Here is a 19,018-nt window from a genome sequence, read left to right on the forward strand (position 1 = left end):
TATGTGGTTCTTGAACAATTGCCTTGTATCTCTGCCCCTTCATACATTCTGTGCCTAATTTGTCCTTTCCAGCTGTAAACCCCTTGGACATGGATTGTCTCTTCCATATGTCCTGTGATGTACCTTGAATTTTTTGGACAATGGATAAAGTACACAATTATAAAAAATAAAATGATGATATTCTTAAATTCAGGAACCATAAAACAAGCATGGCTCTCATAATATGAAGTATTCATTGTGGGGTTCTGTCATGAGTAAGTAACAGCTCTTGTTACGCTCTTGTTATGTTAAGAAGTATTGTTAAATTACTTTTTAAATTTCAGAGGTAAGACTCACCCTAGCAGGGCTCTCTGGGATCTTCTCTGGTAGTTGCCACCAATCTACATGTTTCAATCCAAGCAGGGCAGTAATAAACGAGTTGAGAGTTAGCTGCCACATCTCTCTTTCTACACACATACAAAGAGAAGCAGCCATCACACCAAAAGGCAACCTGCTTCTTAATGCCGCACAAGACCTACACCAACATCGAAGCCTGTAATCATTCTGCAATCAAGAAAAATGCACTTGCTTCATCCTCCAAACTATTGCAACAGGCACATAAACACAGGGAAGGCTCAGAACTGTCAACTGAGCATTAATAAGATAATTTTTTCTTAGACTGAGTTGTGAGGTATGAAAAACTCAAAGGCTTTGTCAACAGGAGTGGCAATGAACATATGCTCTGGTCAGGGAAAACCCATTCCCTTGAGAACAGGATTTACCCACTTCCTTCTGTAGTTGCTTCTGCTCCCTTCACTTGGTCCACGCTCCCTTCACATCTTGCATAGGGAATGCATGGGCCCCTCTCCACCACCACAGAACTCATGAACTCTAGCCAGTCTTTCCAGTAAGAAAACTTTATATTGTTATTGAAACAGATAGCTTCCCTGGTAGATCAGGCTGCTGCAATTCTTGGCAGGCAAACAAATCTAGAAACTTGGGGAAGGTCCTGAATGAGTCAGGGGAAAAAAATCAATGCCTAGAAAAACAAATATAAAATAGCATTCTGCTTTTTATTTTTATCTTAATCATAGAAGTTAAATCGCTTAGACCGCAGTTCCTTACTTGGCCTCCAAGCATAAGGACATTTAACCGACAGTTAATCCCATTGATTTCAGTAGGGGTCACCTTCAAAGAGATAAATGCAAGACTGCAGCATCATAGCACAATGCTATGCATGTCTACTCGGAACTAAGCCCCACTGACTTACTCTCAGGTAAGTGTGAACAGGGTTGCAGTTTTAATGTGATTAAAAAAAACCTTGCCAATTTGGTCTTCAGGGTCAGGAACCATTGCCGGGTCACTGCAGGACCTAATGTGGTTTGCAACAGAAGCATTACCACTATACATGGACAGAAAAGTAACAATCCCATCCCACCTGCACGCAGGGCCAAAGATGGGTCTCAGATCTGAAAATACTAGTACGTATTCATTGATCCAAAGAAAACCCAGTTCCACCCAAAATGATCACGAAGCAGGTGACAGGAAAGCTCCCTGGCTGAGTCCTTGGCAGTTGCTCCCAGTCAGAGCAGACTGGGCTAGATGGACAAATCGTAAAAGGCATAAGGTATGCCTTGGCATAAAGAAACTTCATCAAGCAATGTTTTCGTGCAGCAGAGGTAGGCAGAGTGTAATGATTCTGCCATGATTATATGCAATTAGTGTACAGAAGGATTTGAAGTTTGCAGCCCACGCTCACATTATTTTAAGTGCCAATATACAGTAGTCACTAATTACTACCCAGTTAGCCATCCTTTCAGCAGTCTGATCCTTTAAAGGCCTTGAATGTTTTTCTTCTTATCCTTATTTGCCCCATACACAGATATCATGGCCAGAGAGAATCCAGTTTGTGCCAGTGTATTACCATTGGAGATACAAAGTAAAATGTTTTTGTTTTCATTTTAATTACCAGCCCCAGTCATTGGTTGTACTTGTGCAATTAAAGCAAGTTTCCCATTTGAGTAATCTGGGATTAAAAACACTACAAGAGAAATGTATCTCTATTCCACTGCTCTACCCGTTGGCATTACACAGCTACTGTTCTGCTCCCTCCCACAATTTGTTCCTTTTTATCACTTCTTCATTTCAGTGCTCATTTCTAAAAAAATAATGTCACTTGCGCGATTCATTCCCTCTCTCTGGAAATGATAAATACATTGGTTCAGTGCTCCTGCCATTCAGCCTAGGAAGTTTCCAGATGACACTTTTATTGTGCAGTCCCTTGGCCTGTTCAGGGAATATCACACAAATCTGGGGCTTTTCTATATAAGGTGCTTACTGTTTGCTCATCATTCCTTACTCACAGTTGGTTGCAGGCTTTTAAAAACAACATTGCAATTCTCTAGCTTCACTTCTTAAGCAGTACTTTCAGCTAATTTTTAAGATCAATAAAAATCTGGTATTATTTAAAGAAAGTAAAAGGGAAAAAACACTTTTTCATTTATGTATTTGCAGTGTTCTTGTATACCACAAATAGAATGCACCTACAGGTTGTTTAGCAGAAGAGCAGAAAAAGAAAAGCACTTTGTATAGTGCTTGGATCTCAACTCTGCTGAGAGAGAGAGAGAGAGAGAGAGAGAGAGAGAGAGAGAGAGAGAGAGAGAACAGCACTTAACACCCATAAGTAGAAAATCTCCCAGACAATGACAACTTCCATATGTAACAATCTCTGTGTTTGCCACTACTCCTTCCATCATTTTTACAACGCAGAAAATTCATTAAAGAGGGTGTAAACAACACTATAACTTTATTTGCTTATTTATGTTTGCATTCTATGAGTTACTTTTGAGTAAAGTTACAATGTAACTGAGTCAGCCAGAAGTCTGGCTTTGCTATCTTGTGCTGGGCATAAAAAGATATGGCTGCTTTGGTTATGAATGCCACAGAAGGGAGGTTTTTAGCTTGCCTTCTCCAGCCTGCTTCTGTTTCAGTATATTGGACTACAACTCACAGTATTTCCCAGTTCTACAGTGCTGTCCTCCTACTACTAAGTATAATCTTAGCTGTTTATGCTGGCTGGGACATGCTGAGAGTTATACTCCAGCATATCTGAAGGGCACCAGATTGAAGAAGGATGTCTGAAAATGATGACGATGAGAGAGTGTTCCTTGTTTATATAGGTTCCTAATTGGTAATATAGTACAATTTGGATTGGTCAAGGGGTCAATAATTTAATTTGTTGTTAGAAGATCCATAAAGCTCATAATTGTTCAGATGTTCTGGCCAGATTTAAAAAAAATCTCAATTAGTAGAAAGTTGAGAGCTGGGGAGAGCTGGCTGGAACTGATCTGCTGGCTAAAGAGTTTAGAGCCCTGAAAATAATACGTTTTCCAATCTGAGAGGGTCCTCCTGGAAGAAACCTTCAGAACTGAGGTGGTGGCTGGGATGAGTAGAAGAGCCCACACCAGAAGGTTCCACAGAGAGTGCTGACTGAAGCGGACGTCATCAAGTAGTCCCTGAAACATCCTTAAAGCCAGAAGTTACAAGAAAAGCTTGAGGCAGAGGGAAACTGTGCCTAAATTTATCTGTTCCTAAATTGTAAAGGAATGGCTAGATGAAGATGAAGAAATCTTGTCTGGGGAAAAATCTATTGAGAGTGTCTCTTTCTCTGGAAGACTATCTTACTAATTAGGAGCTGTAACCAAGTTTGTGTAACCTAAGCACATATAAGCAATCCCAGGCTATTGTTTAAAAGGGAACATGCATCACCAACTGTATAATTAGGAAGGAGCAGTGGAGTTCTATTAATGGAAAACTCTCATAAAAATGGCAATAAAAGTATATAGGAGGATAGTTAGCAGCTAGAGAAACAAACAACATAAAGGGACAAACAACAATTTCAGTATATAAAGTGAGCAAACTTTTTATGGAATGGAACTTTTCTTAATGAAACTGCAAAAAATAGAGTATTGTGCAAACCACAATCTTGTACACTTTGAGGAGTATTGTTTCCTTCTTTATTGGTTTACATTATGCAAACACTAGTGTGGAAAGCTGCCCAGTACACGGGAGTTCATAAAGTATTGTTAGAAAATGTGTACATGCTCTGAAATTTTATGAGAAAAGAGGTCTAAGGAATCTGTTGTGTCAATATTGAATACCTATTTTTCCTAAGTGAGGATAGGATGGATGATGCCCCCCCCCTGAATTTATGGTGCTGTCCTACTACTTCTTTATTTATTTTAAAGTTTTGTATCTCACCTCTAGAGAATAATAGAATAAAAGAAAAATATTCATGCAATCCTTACAATATAACAGAGGTGGCCAGACTTTCTCAGTGGAAGAGCCACTTATGGTAAATGCCAGATGTTTGAGAGCTGCAAGCAGGCACCGTTGGTGGTGATGCCAGATGAGGAGGAGCAAGCTGGTGCCCACGGGGGGCAGCAGTGGATGACAAACAGCAGGTGGGTGCTGTGGCAGTGAGTTGTGAGCCACAAAATAAACCCAAAGAGCGGCATGTGGCTCCTGAGCCTCAATTTGGCCGCTCCTGCAATGTGACAACCAAAGCCTACCCATCAGCGGAAAATAGAATACAAAAGTGAAAAGATCTAAAATTCATAGATAGTTAAAAAAAACCCCACTATACAAATGCCTTCACAAAAAATGAAGGTGCTTAGCAACTTTCAGAAACCATGAGAGAGAGGAGACATGATGGATTCAGCCAGAAACTTTCAATGGGTAAGAATGGCAATTATATGCATGGACTCTAATACACTCTGTTAAGGGATTCCATAGTGGTCCTGATGAAATACTGACAGCAGTTCAGTAGCTGTAATGCTTAGGCTGCTTTTCTCCTAAGGAATGTAGAAGATCAGGAAAAGAAGGCCTGGGAAAGAAGGGCTCAGCAGGCCAGTGGAAGCAGGACTGCAAGTGGGAGTGGTCCAGAGAGAAAGAGAAAGCCAGAGGATGAAGCCAAGACTGGAATCTGGAAGAGGTCACACAGCCAGCTGACTGAGGAGAGAAACTCTGAAGCTCCAATTGATTTGGTGTAGCTAGTCAAATCTTTGCATGTACATCTGTTAAAAAAAAGACTTTGCAAGTTCTCAGCTCAGAAAACTGACAGTACAGATGATAACTAGCAGTATCATTGACAGGATCCTGGCGAAATATTAACTATAAGTAAAAGCCTTTCAATAAAAAGCCATAAAATACTACAGGTAATTATGTTTCTCCAAAGTTAATTATTCACTATTGCTTACTTGACTTAAAAAACCACACCTATCCCTATTCTAGATTGTGTCCTTTTGCTGGATTAAAACTATAAAATACCCAGTGAATTGGATTCTGCCCTCTTTTCCTATAGACATCCAATGCACAAACATTGATGAAACAAGAGCTCCTAAGGAACGTCTTGAAGAAACTTCATTCATCTGGCGTTTCCTGGCCCAAGAGGAAGGATGTTGACCCATTTCTACCTTATTTGGAACTTAGCTCTTCTGGTTGTGGCACAGGATGTGACCGAAAAAGCTGCCCAGTTTTTGACACAATTTGATGCCAAAGCAGAAGACCTCTCTTATGAAAGTTCAGTTGCTTCATGGAACTATAACACCAACATCACAGAAGAGAACGCCATAAAGATGGTGGGTACCTTTGATAAATACTTGCTCTTACATTAGGAAATACAGATGGGAATTGAGAAAGTAAAACAAAATACTAGAAATAAGTTGGAATGGTAATATGTAAAAACATCATTAGGAAGCAGGTTTAAACTCTATATACTGGACCAATACATAATGATGTTATGAAGCCCTTTCTGTGCCTTACGCAAATGAGCTTCGAAATGCCATTCAGGATGAACAAAAAGAACCACTATTTCGTGAAAAAGCCAGGACAATCTGCAATGAACTAAGTAGCTCAAATAAAATGTTGCTATTTTCCAGAGTAGTGCAGCTTCAGGATTCCTCCTTGTGGAAGAAGCACAGATCACCCAAAATACAAGAAGAATCAGAACCATAGTTTGCTGCTCCATTTTTCTCCTCATCTTCTAATAACCCAGCACAGATCTCTCTTACTGCAACCACAGCAGCAGTTCAGGACAATCCAATTAATTTTAGTCATGAATTACCTATGTGGGCAAAGCGGACTTAAAGTGAACACCAGCCACTAATTGTAAAAGTAATCCCACTCCACTGCTCTCAGTGGAAACTCCAGGGCAATCCTCGGTGTGGTGGGAGACTGTCCGTTGCAGAGCTCCAGTTGCTTCCAGAGTCCTGCAAGCTCAGAAGCATGCTTCATTTCCAGCAGATGAAAATATTAAAAATATTTTTAAAAATATTTGCATCTTCCACTGGAATCAATGGGAATAAATTATTAACATCAGCCAGAGGTTGGCTTACAAAAGGAGCTTGATACTGGGGCTCATGGGAGAACAGTGGATCCAGTGGGGCTCTGCTCTGCTCGCAGAACACCTGTTTTAGTGGCCTTCAGTTGACCATAGTTTTCCACAGCTTTAAGTGGACAATCTGGGTGCAGGGCCCTCCTGCCTGCAGAGGTCCTCTCGTCCTACAGAAGCACATTCACCTGTTTCTAAATCCCTCTAGCCAGTGCAAATGGAGGCTAGGATTTAATTTTCTTTCTCTATAGCATTTTGGTACAAAAACAAGACAGCCCATTCCCTCAGGCTCACAATCTAAAAGCCACTGCACAAAAGGAAAATGAAGAGAAGTAGCTCAGTACCCATCCTTAACATCACAACGTTCTTACAACAGCCAGCTGGGATGGAAACTGGCTGCACACCATTCAAAAACAGGCTGAATAACCTCCCAGAAATGGAAATAATATTTTCTGGGTTCTGCCAAACATCTTTCCTTCTTAGCTTTCTGTAAGTTTCATTGTTCTTATTCAGTGTTGGTCACCATATGTTTCAAACAAATTATTTTATACACTTGTTTCAGACAGCAGTCTTGCTTCATTGGAACAAGCTGGCTACAGGGTGGCTGTAAGAGCATCACTGTCTATCATTACATACCACCTTGAGCCCTTTGATAAAATTGTGCATATTAATGGCCATAAATAAATGTGGCATAATGTTTGTTCTTTCTTGAATCAAGCAGTTTCTCTCATTTTTTTAAAAAAATGGAAACTACATTTTTAAAAAATCATTTCAGTGTCACCATTTATGAACATCATCTTTTCACTTTGCACTTCGGATTGTGCTTTGAGTCTCCCAATATAATTTATAATTTGAAATTCTGTCAAGTATCTAACCTAAGTCAGCTTCTCTTTGGCACATTTTTTCCTTCTAATGAAATCACCTACCCAGAATGACACAAATTTCTATTTCATGCTCTTCTTTCCAGTGAAGGTATATTTCCAGTATATTCCTGTTTTAGTAGTTGTCCAGACGCTGGAGCATATTTTCTAACTGATCGTGAAAGGTTCCCCGAAGGACACTGATAGTAATCATGTCTATTAGACATTAGCCTTTACAATGACATGAATGACTTTGGACAGTTATCCTATTGCTCCTGATTGATCTCATGATAACCTGAATCCTTCTTAGATGAAGACAGTCTTCCTGTACCCAGCCAAGCTGATCCATGATGACTGGGGCGTGATGGATTTTTCAGTATCTCACATCTGGAGGGTACTCCGTTTGGCAAGGCTGAGTTAAAATACATTTGGGAGGTTAAGACAAGGCAGCTCTGGTATATTTAGTAACACCCTTTAAAATCAATATAAGATTCCAGGATTAAGAGATGGCGGGCACAAAAGTTAGCCAGCAGTTACATAGGCATGTGTGATCAACTCAAAACAAGACAGCGTCATGGACTTCAGACAGATGAGTAGAGTTCCCAGCCACTGGATGCGGGCACTGTCACCACAGGGACCACAGGCTATCCTCATTTTCCCACTTCTGGCTATCACCCAGGGCTCAGTCCTCCCCAGCCTGTCACATCTGTTTCAAGAATGAAGACTGTTCTTTCATTTGTCATGCATTTCCCTGTCTCCCAGGGCCATGAAGCAAACAAATAAAAGGACTAGAAAGTAGCTGAGGGAGTGTGGTGTAGTGGTTAAGAGCATGGAACTGGGACTCAGGCGATCTGGGTTCTAGTCCCCACCCAGCCATGCAGCCAACTGGGCCACTTGGGGCCAGTTGCAGACTCTCATACCAGCCTACCTCACAGGGTTCTTGCTGTGAGGATAAGATTGAGAAGAACTGGAAAATTATGCAAACTACCTTGAGTTGCTTTGAAGGAAAAAAGGTGGGATATAAATACAATAAATAAAAATAGAGCTCTGTGTTGTAAAAACATAAACGGGGTACCTACAATATAGCATATCTTCCCATCCATGCTTCCATTAAGGCTTATAGATCAGCCAGACACCCCATTCCTGGCTCCTCAGCCCAGCCTCATTCATTTGGTTGTTTTGGGGATCAGGTTGTGTGGTTATTTTTGTGGTGGCACTTCTATGAGTCCCCTGAGTACGCTGACACCTGCCTCTCATTTCTGAGAGGCCTCATTTTGATTCTGTTGATCAGTCCTGCCCACCGCAGAGCATCATCACTACTTTCAAAATCCGCATAATGAGCAGTTCTGCCAAGCTGAATGGGAATGAAATGGGAAACGAAATGGGAAATGAAAAGGTATGAAGTGTGTTCAATGGGAAGAAAAAGAAGGAATCATTGCATGTGTGGTCAGGAACACAGTATGGTACAGTTGGAGAGCACAATCTTTTGATTCCTTGCAGAGGTAATGGCCAGGACAATTAGAAAAGCAGGTTCCTTTAGGTACCGTGATCGGTGACTGACCCTCAAAGGGAGGACTAGCAGAACATAAGCCTATGAAAGTCAAGCCCATCTGTGGGCCTGTCATTGAATCATGAAGAGGCAGAGCAGGCAAAGGCATTAGGACTACTTTCCAGTGAGAAACATTCCCTAAATCTGTGCTCAGGAATACACTTTTATTAGTAGTACTTATTTTTAAAAAATCTGAGCCTGGCAGTAAGACTGAGTCCTGTTGCCAGTGAATTTCTCTGCCATTTTTTGCCTCCTGTTCAGCAAAACTGTTGCTGGATCACACGAACTACGGCTGGCTGTGTGCAGGACGGGCAAAAGTAGCTTGGGGTGTATTTCCTTGGCCTTCTGACAATGGCTATGAGATGGTGCAAAACTATGATTATATATAAGTAACAGAGGTCCACTTAGGGTAGCATTTTGTTTTCCAACATGGCCAGCTAGATGCCTTGGAAATCTTATTGTCAGGCCAACAGTTTGAGGGTATCCATTCGCACGTTGGCTAAAAAGAGGAACTGTATCTCCAAAAGAAGACAATTTGCAATACATTTCATATTAATATACGTAAAAGTAGAAAGAATATATATGGTTTATGTCTAAACACAATGTGTTCCACCATGGAGAAGACTGACCCACGTGCTGCTCCAGCCTGCCGCCCAGGGGCTAACTGCTGGTGAGGCACTTCGAGGCCTCTGCTCTCCTCCTTTACCATCTTTGGCCAGGTTTGCACAAGTAATAGTGGAAAAGAAATGGCAGTGGCTTCTTTTCCCTGCCCTCCACGTTCTGTTCTGGGGCTTAGAGGGACCCTGTGGAACAAAAGTGGGGTCACAGGGACTGCAGAAACAGAACAGGAGTGGAAATCTTATTGCACTAGTGGAACTCTGTTCACATGCTGTTGGATTTTGTCCAATAATTTTGTAAACCAAAACCATGTGTGTTCCTTTCTCCACTGTCTTTTTACTGAAATGAAAAGCCTCATACTTGTTAGCCGTTCCTGCTAGGAAAAGTACTCTGACTTTTAACGTCATCTCTGCAGCTTTTTCATTGTCCTGTTCTGCCTATTTCCAGTTCTTTCCTTTTGAGCTGGGGAGACCAGAACTATACACATTATTTCAAATGGGACCACATCACAACTTGACATGAAGACATTGCAATATTGGGTGTATAGTTATATAAATCCATTTTCTAATCATGTCTTGCATAGAATTTGCCTATTTCGCTGAAGATTTATTATGATTGTTGTTAATTTCCAACTTCCATATTCAGTTCAGACCTGAATTTAGGGATTATATCTGGCCCAAAGGGCATCACCTCACATAAAACTTCACTTGTTGTTTTATCCCTGCTGTCCAACCAGATGCTTTTACAGTTCTTCCCATTCAGCTTGAGTTTTCACCATCCTAAATTATTTAATCATGATCAATCATATGCAGATATGGACACCCAACTGCTCTTTTTCTGTGATAATGATAATTAAATAATAAAATAAATCCCTCTTATGTCAGTGACTTATGTAGGAAGTTGCGTAAGAAAACTTCTGCTGCATCTGATCAGAGCTTCACCTAATCTGCCATCTGAGACGGATGGTTTAACTGGGAATCTTGCACTGAGCGGGTGGTTGGACTCCTTCCAGCTCTGCTGTTCCACGATTCTGCACATGGTGCTTCCAGACCAAGGGCTCCTAGTGCTACTACACAGTTCTGCCACTATGCCGTCTTACCCTTCTTAACAGATTTTCTGTGGTATGAAAAAGATGGAAGAAGGGATAGGGGCAGGTAAACACAGGATGCTTACGAATGGAAGATCCTGGCATCAACACCTCTCGTAAAATCCTGCGGATGAGGCAGGGAGATGGCAATAAAGGCCTCATCTGGAGCCCTCCCTTGTTATACTTTCCTGCAGATTAATAATGCAGAATTCCAATGCATCTTTTTCAGAATGAAGCGGGCGCCAGATGGTCAAGTTTTTACGATGAAGCCTCCATAAATGCCAGTAATTTCAATGTGGATAGCATTGCTAATGACACCATCAAACTCCAACTTCATTTTCTGCAGAACAGAGGATCATCAGTATTACCCACAGAAAAATACAACCAAGTATGTTGCCAAATATCTGCAGGCCATTTCTGTGTTGAAATCGGTCCATTAGGGGTGGTTGTACAATAACTCCTGTGCATCATTCATCCTGATCATATATACTAAACCCTGACATTTTTACTTTGCTATAAATGCAAAAGTGGATAAGAAATTTTTATAAGCTGATACATATTTTTATATCATGGTAAATCAAGATGAAAGGGCACTAACTACTCATGTTGCAAAGTGATACTTTTCAGTTTGCAAAATGACTATCTCAACCCATCATTCCCAAACAAGGCTAAAGCAGCAGTGGGCAACTTTGGACTCTCAGAGGCCCACTTCCAGTCCCCGAGCCCTATATGGGCCACACACCTGCTGTTACTCAGCAGTGGCCACTCTGTCCCCAGCAGCTCGCCACCAAAATGCATCAACAAACTTCTGCAAAGCCCAAAGGTCACATTAGCTAGAAAACATGCTAAATTCGTTTTTCCTAAGGCTTCATAGCAGTTCGCTGATGTATCTGGTGGCTATCGTTATTTATCTATTGCTGCTGAGAACCCCAGGGGCTGCCGAGATGGGAAGGAGTTTGGCCTGTGGACAGAAGGTTGTACCACCCAATCCTTTATATGTCTACACTGAAGTAAATCCCACTGAGTTTGATGGGGTGCACACATAGAATTGCTGCTTACGAAGCAATCCCCCCAAAACCCCATTGGTGCTGGTAGGGAATTTGAGATTCTGAATGGAATGTGTCTAAGACGCCTCTTCTTTAGATGGTAATGCACATCACTTCAATTTTCTGAAAATGTCCTAAGTCGGCCCTGCAGCATTTGCGGACCTTCTTGCGGATTCTGCTGAATGGGGCTCAGCATATTTGTACAAATATGTTCAAATATATATACCCGCCCGCCCCCTGAGATCTGCGGGAGAGACCCTTCTCTGGGAACCCTCCGTGAAGGAAATTAGGAGGGTGAGTACTCGGAGGAGGGCTTTCTCTGCGGTGGCGCCCAATCTATGGAATGCGCTCCCCAGAGAGGTCCGCCTGGCCCCATCGTTATTTGTTTTTCGGTGCCAGGTGAAGACCCTATTATTCAAATGTCATTTTAACTGTTAATAGTATTTATTTATTTTCTTCTTTGGCCAGGGCGACTTAATTTATACTGTTAATTTTTATTATTTTATTGAAGTTATTTATGTTTGTGAGCCACCCCGAGGCTTCGGCAAATGGGGCGGCATAGAAATTTTCTAAATAAATAAATAAAAATAAATAAAAGTCATACCAACTTAACTAAATAAGATTTATTCCCAGTCAAGTACAGAGAATGAGGATCAGGCTATTGGTTTATTATCGAATTATTTGCTGCCCAGTTGGCAGATGTTATTAGGATAGTTTATATCAGAAAACAAAACAAAGACCCTGACAATAAAATAACATGTAGACATTTTCTGAAATGGCAGAAAAAAGATCAAGTAGCAAATAAATGAAATGAAATGAAATATTTTATTGCTAGACAGGTTAATTGGAGTTATTAATTCCAAATTTTAGGACATTTTCAGGGTGACCCTAAAAGTGCCCTTGAATCTCATATGTACAGTCTGGTGTCATACATGAATGCCAATGCTATTTGTTGTGTCAGGGAGAGTTCTACAAATAAATCAATGCATAACTTTGTTAGAAGGCTATTTAAAAACCAAAATTTTAAACTCAGTGAAAATAAGCAGCACCATCCCCCCACACAAAACAATATGTTTATTTCTAAAATAAGTACAGAACAAACTTGGGTATGTTTCTTTAAAGCCAAGCACCATGCTGAATTTGATTAGGCTTTTCCCCAGTACTGGACTTCAGCAGGTTAACAATATATGGTTCTTAGAAGACAGGATTCCTTTAAGACATCCAGAGCAAAGCAGCAGTTAGCAATGAGACTGTCTCCATCACTGCTAAACTGTGATGAGTGGAGCTGCCCCTGGAGAGCCTCAGCTTCCCCCACAGCTCTTTAAAGTAAAAAAAATATTAGAAATAAATATTTCATACCCTAAGATTAAAATTCACTGCAGACACAGTCCATTCATTCAGAGCTTACCTCAGGCTATGTTTGCTGTTATAAATAGAAAGGCAAATGACACTGTCCCTTACGAAACCTGTGGAAGGATTGAGAAAAGTTCTCCAGGTGAGAAGTGAAACACAATACATACACACCTACCCTTGTTTGCTCACATATGCATACACTCACACACATGAAGAGCAATGGTGCATGGGCACACACAAATCCTCTGGGCTGCCATGATGCAACTCACTCCTATCCATATCTACGCAGAAGGAAATTCCACTGTCTTTGGTGAGGATAACTCCAAGTCAGGAACCTAATCCTAAACACATGATCCAGACAGCAAGCCCTGTTGAACTCAGTGGGACTTATTTCCGAGAAGGCATATATGTAGTTACATTAGCAAAGAGATGTTTTGACAACAGATCCCCTGGCAAAGGGATATCTACATTCCCATTCATTTTTTAAAGTACGGACTTTACTGTTCTGCAGTCACGCAAATCCAATTTAAAGAGGAGACCTGGCCAGTGATTGCTGCATTCAGCGTCCTCCTAATACTGCTCCCATTTCTGGATCTATCCATGATGCTGGCCATGATCAGCTGGAGAGCTAAGCACAGATAGCTGGGGAGTTGCGTTTTGCTCCAAAGACATTGCAAGCTCTCACATTACCCACAAGAGAGCCAAGAAAGCGGTAAAGCAAGTAGCTCAAGCACTGGCTGGGAAGCAGCAGTGGCAAAAAAAAAGTTCCACACTCTCCTGCCAGTCCAGTTGACTGTGAACTGGGACAGCCCACCCAAAGGATAGAACATTCACGAGCCCCTTGTAAATGTTTCCTGCGTTATGTTCCCAGCAATATAGTCCAGGACAACTTGTGGGCCTCCAGATGATGATGTGCTGTGGCTCCAATCAGCCCGTCCCAGCACAGACAGTTGCAAGGGCTGATGGGAAGAGCAGTCCAACATCACCTGGGGGGGGGCATTTCATTGCCCACTGCTGGTATAGTCCCAGCTGAATCTAGCTTGCAGGCAACCACTCTCTTCCTGGATCAACTGCGGCAAGTGAGGATGATGGCCACCTTTACCCAGACAACCAGTTAATGCATCGGAAGAGATTTGCCTCTTCTTTCATTTTAAGCTAGCTAGTATACTAGTGGACAGACAGACAGTAAAACATGTTGTGGGCTTGGAACTTTGGTTTATTTATTGATTTGCAATGCTAAAAGTCCAGCACCCGTTCATTCTGTTCCTCAGTCTGTTCCCTCTCACTTTGCCTTTTGAACAAATAACGGAGTCCTGTATTCTCAACACTGATCTTCTCTTTTAAATCACAGCTGAATTCTATTTTAAATAAGATGAGTACCCTCTACAGTACTGGGACTGTGTGCAGGGAAGACGATCCTTTTACCTGCTTGCCCTTGGAACCAGGTATGCCACAAACAACAAACATCTCCCGCAGTCTTTGACTCATGGGTGCCAACACCTTGAGCAGCAGTAAACCTAGTAGAAAAGGATTCCACTTTAAACCAGTTGGGATCACTTTTCAATGAATGCATGGCTGGCTGGAGTTGCAAGCCAGCACACCTGGAGGGCACCAGGCGGGGGAAGGGAGGTGTAGGAGTTACTGCAATATATGTCCAGGTGCACACCTAGTATTTTTTAAGCCTATTACCAAAACTGTAGCATACAATGAGACAGACACTTTCATCATGCAAGCCTTGATTGGCTTCAGGTCTTTCTTAAGTTGCCAGCCTGGGCTTGCTTTCATATAATGTATGGCCAAGCCCTTAAATAAGGAAACGGCCTCACCCTGGTTCAGCTTCTGCATCCATTTCAGTTAGTATTGCCTACTCTATAGTCTGGAAGTGTCTCTGCAGGATCTCTGGCTGAGTTCTTTCCTCAACCCCTATCACTTGATCCTTTTAACTGGAGGGTCTGGGACTGAAGCCCAGATGTTCTGCAGTGCTCTAACAACAGTATTGTCTGCTTGTTATTGTTCTGTACATTTCTGTGCATATGTCACTGCAGGCACTTTTAGTGGGTATCATGACTAAGGGTACAATCCTATGTGACAGAAGAAGGCCTGCAGTGAGCTAGGCATACTGGGGACTGTAGGCCCATTCCTTGCCTAAACTCACATGGTATTGTGCCTTAGGATGGTCAACAAATAATTAAAAAATGCATGCTCATCCATTTATTTGAATGGAGCACATAAATGTAATAGCTGAGTGCATTTGTTCTCCACGATCACTTTTATTTTCATAGACTCATACAGTTGGAGCAGCCTAGCTGGCCATCAAGTCCAACTGCCTGCTTGATGCAGGATTCAACTCACCCAGACTTCGATTCAGCCCAACCCTGCTTAACTTCCAAGGCTGGGCAGGTTCCATGAGAAGAAACCTCTGCCACAGGTTCACCTCAGGGCCAAACTAGATGTCCTTCAAATTAGTCATGGTGTAGCTGTGCATGATGTGCTTATTGACTTCAGTGCAGTATTAGTGTACCTGGGCCTGATTTGTACTGGGACCCTGGTGGTCTGGGTTGGGGGATTTAAGCTTCCTCCCCGTTTCTCCCCTAGAGTCTAATCCCACACCTCCATGTGGGGAGGAATCCTTCTACCCAGCGGATTCTCTGGGCACAGGGAAGGAATAGGAGAATTTGAAGAGAACAAAAGCCAGGATAGTCACAATCTGAATAAGGGCAATACTTTGTTAGGTTGAAGTAAATAATCAGAGCCAAGGGTGCTCCGATGGTTCAGTTTAGCCATCAGTTTGGCAGGGGGAAAGGAAAGATCTTAGGTACCGTATTAAATCAGGCCTCTGTATAACTGAGATTCTACCAAACTGCAAGCAAAGCTCTAATTTAAAGGGTGGCAATCCTGATTTTATGGTGACAGGCTTGGACCAAATAATGGCTGAAAGCAAGAATTATGCAGAGAGACTGTGGGCTTGGCAAGGCTGGAGAGCAGATGTTGGCAAGAGGATGAGGCCTCTCTATGAAGGTTATGTTGAACTGAACAATGAAGCTGCAAGAAAGAATGGTGAGTCGCAACAACACCAATGATTATTTGCCCTTGCAACATGTGTGTGCGCGCATATGTGCGGGTTTGCTTTCCAGGACAAGAGTAGACTTGACCCTTCCCTATTTTAGCTGCCATGTGCATTACCTTCTGGAGCAGGTATGACTGACAATGCAAAATATTACTAAACAAGAAGTTTCTACATGTGTGTTATGTAGTATTTATCCCGTATTTAGTTTATACAGTGGTGCCTTGTACTTCGAATGACTCTAATTTCAAACAATCCAGAGTTCACATGTTAAAGTCAAGATAAAATTGCTCCAAAGTTCAAACAATGCTTCTACGTTCAAACTGCATGCAAAGTGAAAAAAATGTGGTCGCAGCATAAATGTCATCTGTTGTGTGTTCAAGTTCTCTCTCACTGTGAAACATCTCTTGCATAATGCTTGTGGATTTTCAGTGCATGTTTTCATGCATTTTCAGTGCTTTTTTGGCTTTAAGTGTTGGCTTTGAATATCTAACCATTCCTCACTAAGGTACAGTAAATGCACTAACATAGAATTGCTAACATAAATTCTAATACAGTAATGCTTTGTATGTTGAGCTTAATTAGTTTCAGGAGTCTGTATTTGCTGTTTAAGTTTATTGAAATGGGTACTGTTTAGGGTCTGGGAACAGATTAATTCACTTTTCATTATTTCCAATGGGAAAAATTGATTTGGACTTCGAATGATTCAGAGTTCAAACAGTCTCCTGAGATGAATTAGGTTCAAAGTACGAGGCACCACTGTACATCTGATCATTCAAGCACCAGGTAAAAGGTCAAATGAATGCCAGAGCACAGTTAATTAGGGGATAGCTGAGTGGGAGGGATGAGGACCAGCAGAACATTTCATGGCTTATCCTACTTGAAACTATGGTGAGAGTTGAAGTTCAACAAAGCATGTGAAATGATAATGCTACATGCTGACAGTGTAAAGATAGTCAAATCCACCCATCACCCTTCTTTTTCATTGAGCGCTATGTTTTTAGATATGGTGGCATACTTTTGAACTCATGAATTATCTGTTCTCTTATTTTCCAATGCTGTTTTTAAAATGGGGCACCTTGTGTCCAATGTAATCCCTTAGCTATGACTTAATAAATTAATTCCATCAGTGTATTTTTATCCTGCCAAAAATGCTCCCAGATTGGGTTACTCTGGGATTAATAACAGGATAGTCCCAACACTCAGGCTTACAACTGAAAAGACGCAACACAAAAGGGAAAAAAAGGGAGGGAGGAGGGAAAAGAAAACAGAAAGCCAAGGCACCACACTCTTAGAGCTAAATGTATTCTATATTAAAGAGGAGACGTACTGCTGATCCTTCCTATCCTTCCTTCCTTTTTATAAACAAGAAAGTATGTGGGCTTCCAATTTGGATTAGAATTATCACACATGGATAGGGGAGGTTATGTCTTCCCACCCAGCCATTTTCCCCATTGAATCCCTCCCCCGCCCCTTTATACTTGGAGGGGTAAAACAAGAGAGAAGAAAGCTCCTATTTGTGATAATGGAGGTTTTGCAGGGACTGTTAACCACCATGCACAGGGTAGGGGACAAGTTTAGAGGAGAAAGTGTGTAGGTGGTAAGGTTTAAATCTGTACCCATGTGCAGTGCACCTGATCTGGTCCTAGACACTTAGAGGTAAAGAAGAAGGTGAGGTTTAGCTGCACATGAGTGTAGATTTAAAGGTGACATTTAATGTAATGGAAGGGCACTGTGAAAAAGAACTCTCTCTCTCTCTCTCTCTCTCTCTCTCTCTCTCTCTCTCTGTGTGTGTGTGTGTGTGTGTGTGTGTGTGTGTGTGTCCCGCCTCATCCAGGACAAACTAATTCAAACAGGGATTGTCAGGACTTCTTTGATGTCCCTCTACATAATGTGCACAATAGGCCTTCTTTGATTTTAATTTGAAGTTGTATCCCCTCAGAGCCTGTGAGCCAACATGCAAACTGACTGCATGGCTTTGCATTTCAGGATATTCTGACTATGGAGATTACTGGAGGGGAGACTATGAAGTAGATTTTCCAGAGGCATATCGATATACTCGTGACGAACTAGTTACTGATGTGGAAAAAACATTTCAACAAGTAAGATTTGGTTTCAAGGAATAAGATGCTTGGCTTGGTTCTACAGGTGCATGATTGAAGGCATCTGTTCTGAAACAGTTTAGTGGGCAAAGGAAAATGAAGTTGTACCAGATGGCCTTATCATTGACTGAATGATGCCATGCCAAGATTGTTTTCCAATATACGATTTTACAAGCCACTTGCAGTCTACCTTACATTTTACTCTTTGTTTGATTGTTTGTTTGTTTATTTATTAAAAGCTTTTGTATGCCATCCTATTATACAAGATCTTGTTTCATCCCAAGTGCTGCTTGATATAACAGTCCCTAGAACAGGGGTGTTGAACTTCAGCTGCAGGTCAGAGCTGGCCCAGCTGCAGGTCAAGTCCAGCGTTCTAGGTATTCCCAGAAGGCCATGGGCACTTTAACCTGGTCCCATCCCCTTTCCTTCAGCAATGTTTGACTGAAAGATGTTCCGCACTTCTGACCTAGAGACTTTCCTGCACACTCAGTAATCTAACGTCTTAGGAAAGCAGCAAATTTCTTGCCCCTCTGTCTTCATGTCCCGCCTGTAGGAGTCCATGAGCTGTCTGGCTGGCTACAGTTCAAAACAGAATGCCAGATTAGATGGACCTTTGAACTGATGCAATCTGGCTCTTATGTTCTTATGATGGCCCATCCCTGGTCATGGTCCAGCTGCTCCTATCATCTAGGGAATGGTTCACAGTTCGACCATATGCAAGGAAGTCAGGTCCAATGACAAAAGACAAACACTTGAGCTGGAAATGCATGAAGCTAAATAAATAACATTAATTTCCACAAACACTTTAAAAAGTCATATTCAAGATGCAAAAATTAAAATCCAATAGATTGGTAAACAAATGGGAAATCTCGTGTATATGTGGAACACACAATGTGCTTTGACCAAGAATTTCTGCTTTTCAGTGGTCTAAATATATCACTGCAATCTCAATTATAACATATGGGGTTG

The 19,018-nt window shown here is 41.6% G+C and overlaps 1 protein-coding gene across 1 annotated transcript in view; it reads left to right on the forward strand.

Moving 5' to 3' along the window:
• The first annotated feature begins 5,435 nt into the window (after window positions 1-5,435).
• Window positions 5,436-19,018, forward strand: part of ACE2 (angiotensin converting enzyme 2) — a 30,269-nt gene continuing 16,686 nt past the window's right edge. Inside the window, exons 1-5 of the mRNA XM_044449498.1 lie at window positions 5,436-5,618; window positions 10,714-10,872; window positions 14,235-14,328; window positions 15,797-15,940; window positions 17,937-18,049. Of these exons, the coding sequence (XP_044305433.1) occupies window positions 5,436-5,618; window positions 10,714-10,872; window positions 14,235-14,328; window positions 15,797-15,940; window positions 17,937-18,049 (693 nt within the window). The remainder of the gene's footprint in view (window positions 5,619-10,713; window positions 10,873-14,234; window positions 14,329-15,796; window positions 15,941-17,936; window positions 18,050-19,018) is intronic.

Source organism: Varanus komodoensis, unplaced genomic scaffold, assembly GCF_004798865.1.
Source record: "Varanus komodoensis strain SLA01 unplaced genomic scaffold, ASM479886v1 scaffold1, whole genome shotgun sequence".
Taxonomy (NCBI): Eukaryota; Metazoa; Chordata; class Lepidosauria; order Squamata; family Varanidae; genus Varanus; species Varanus komodoensis.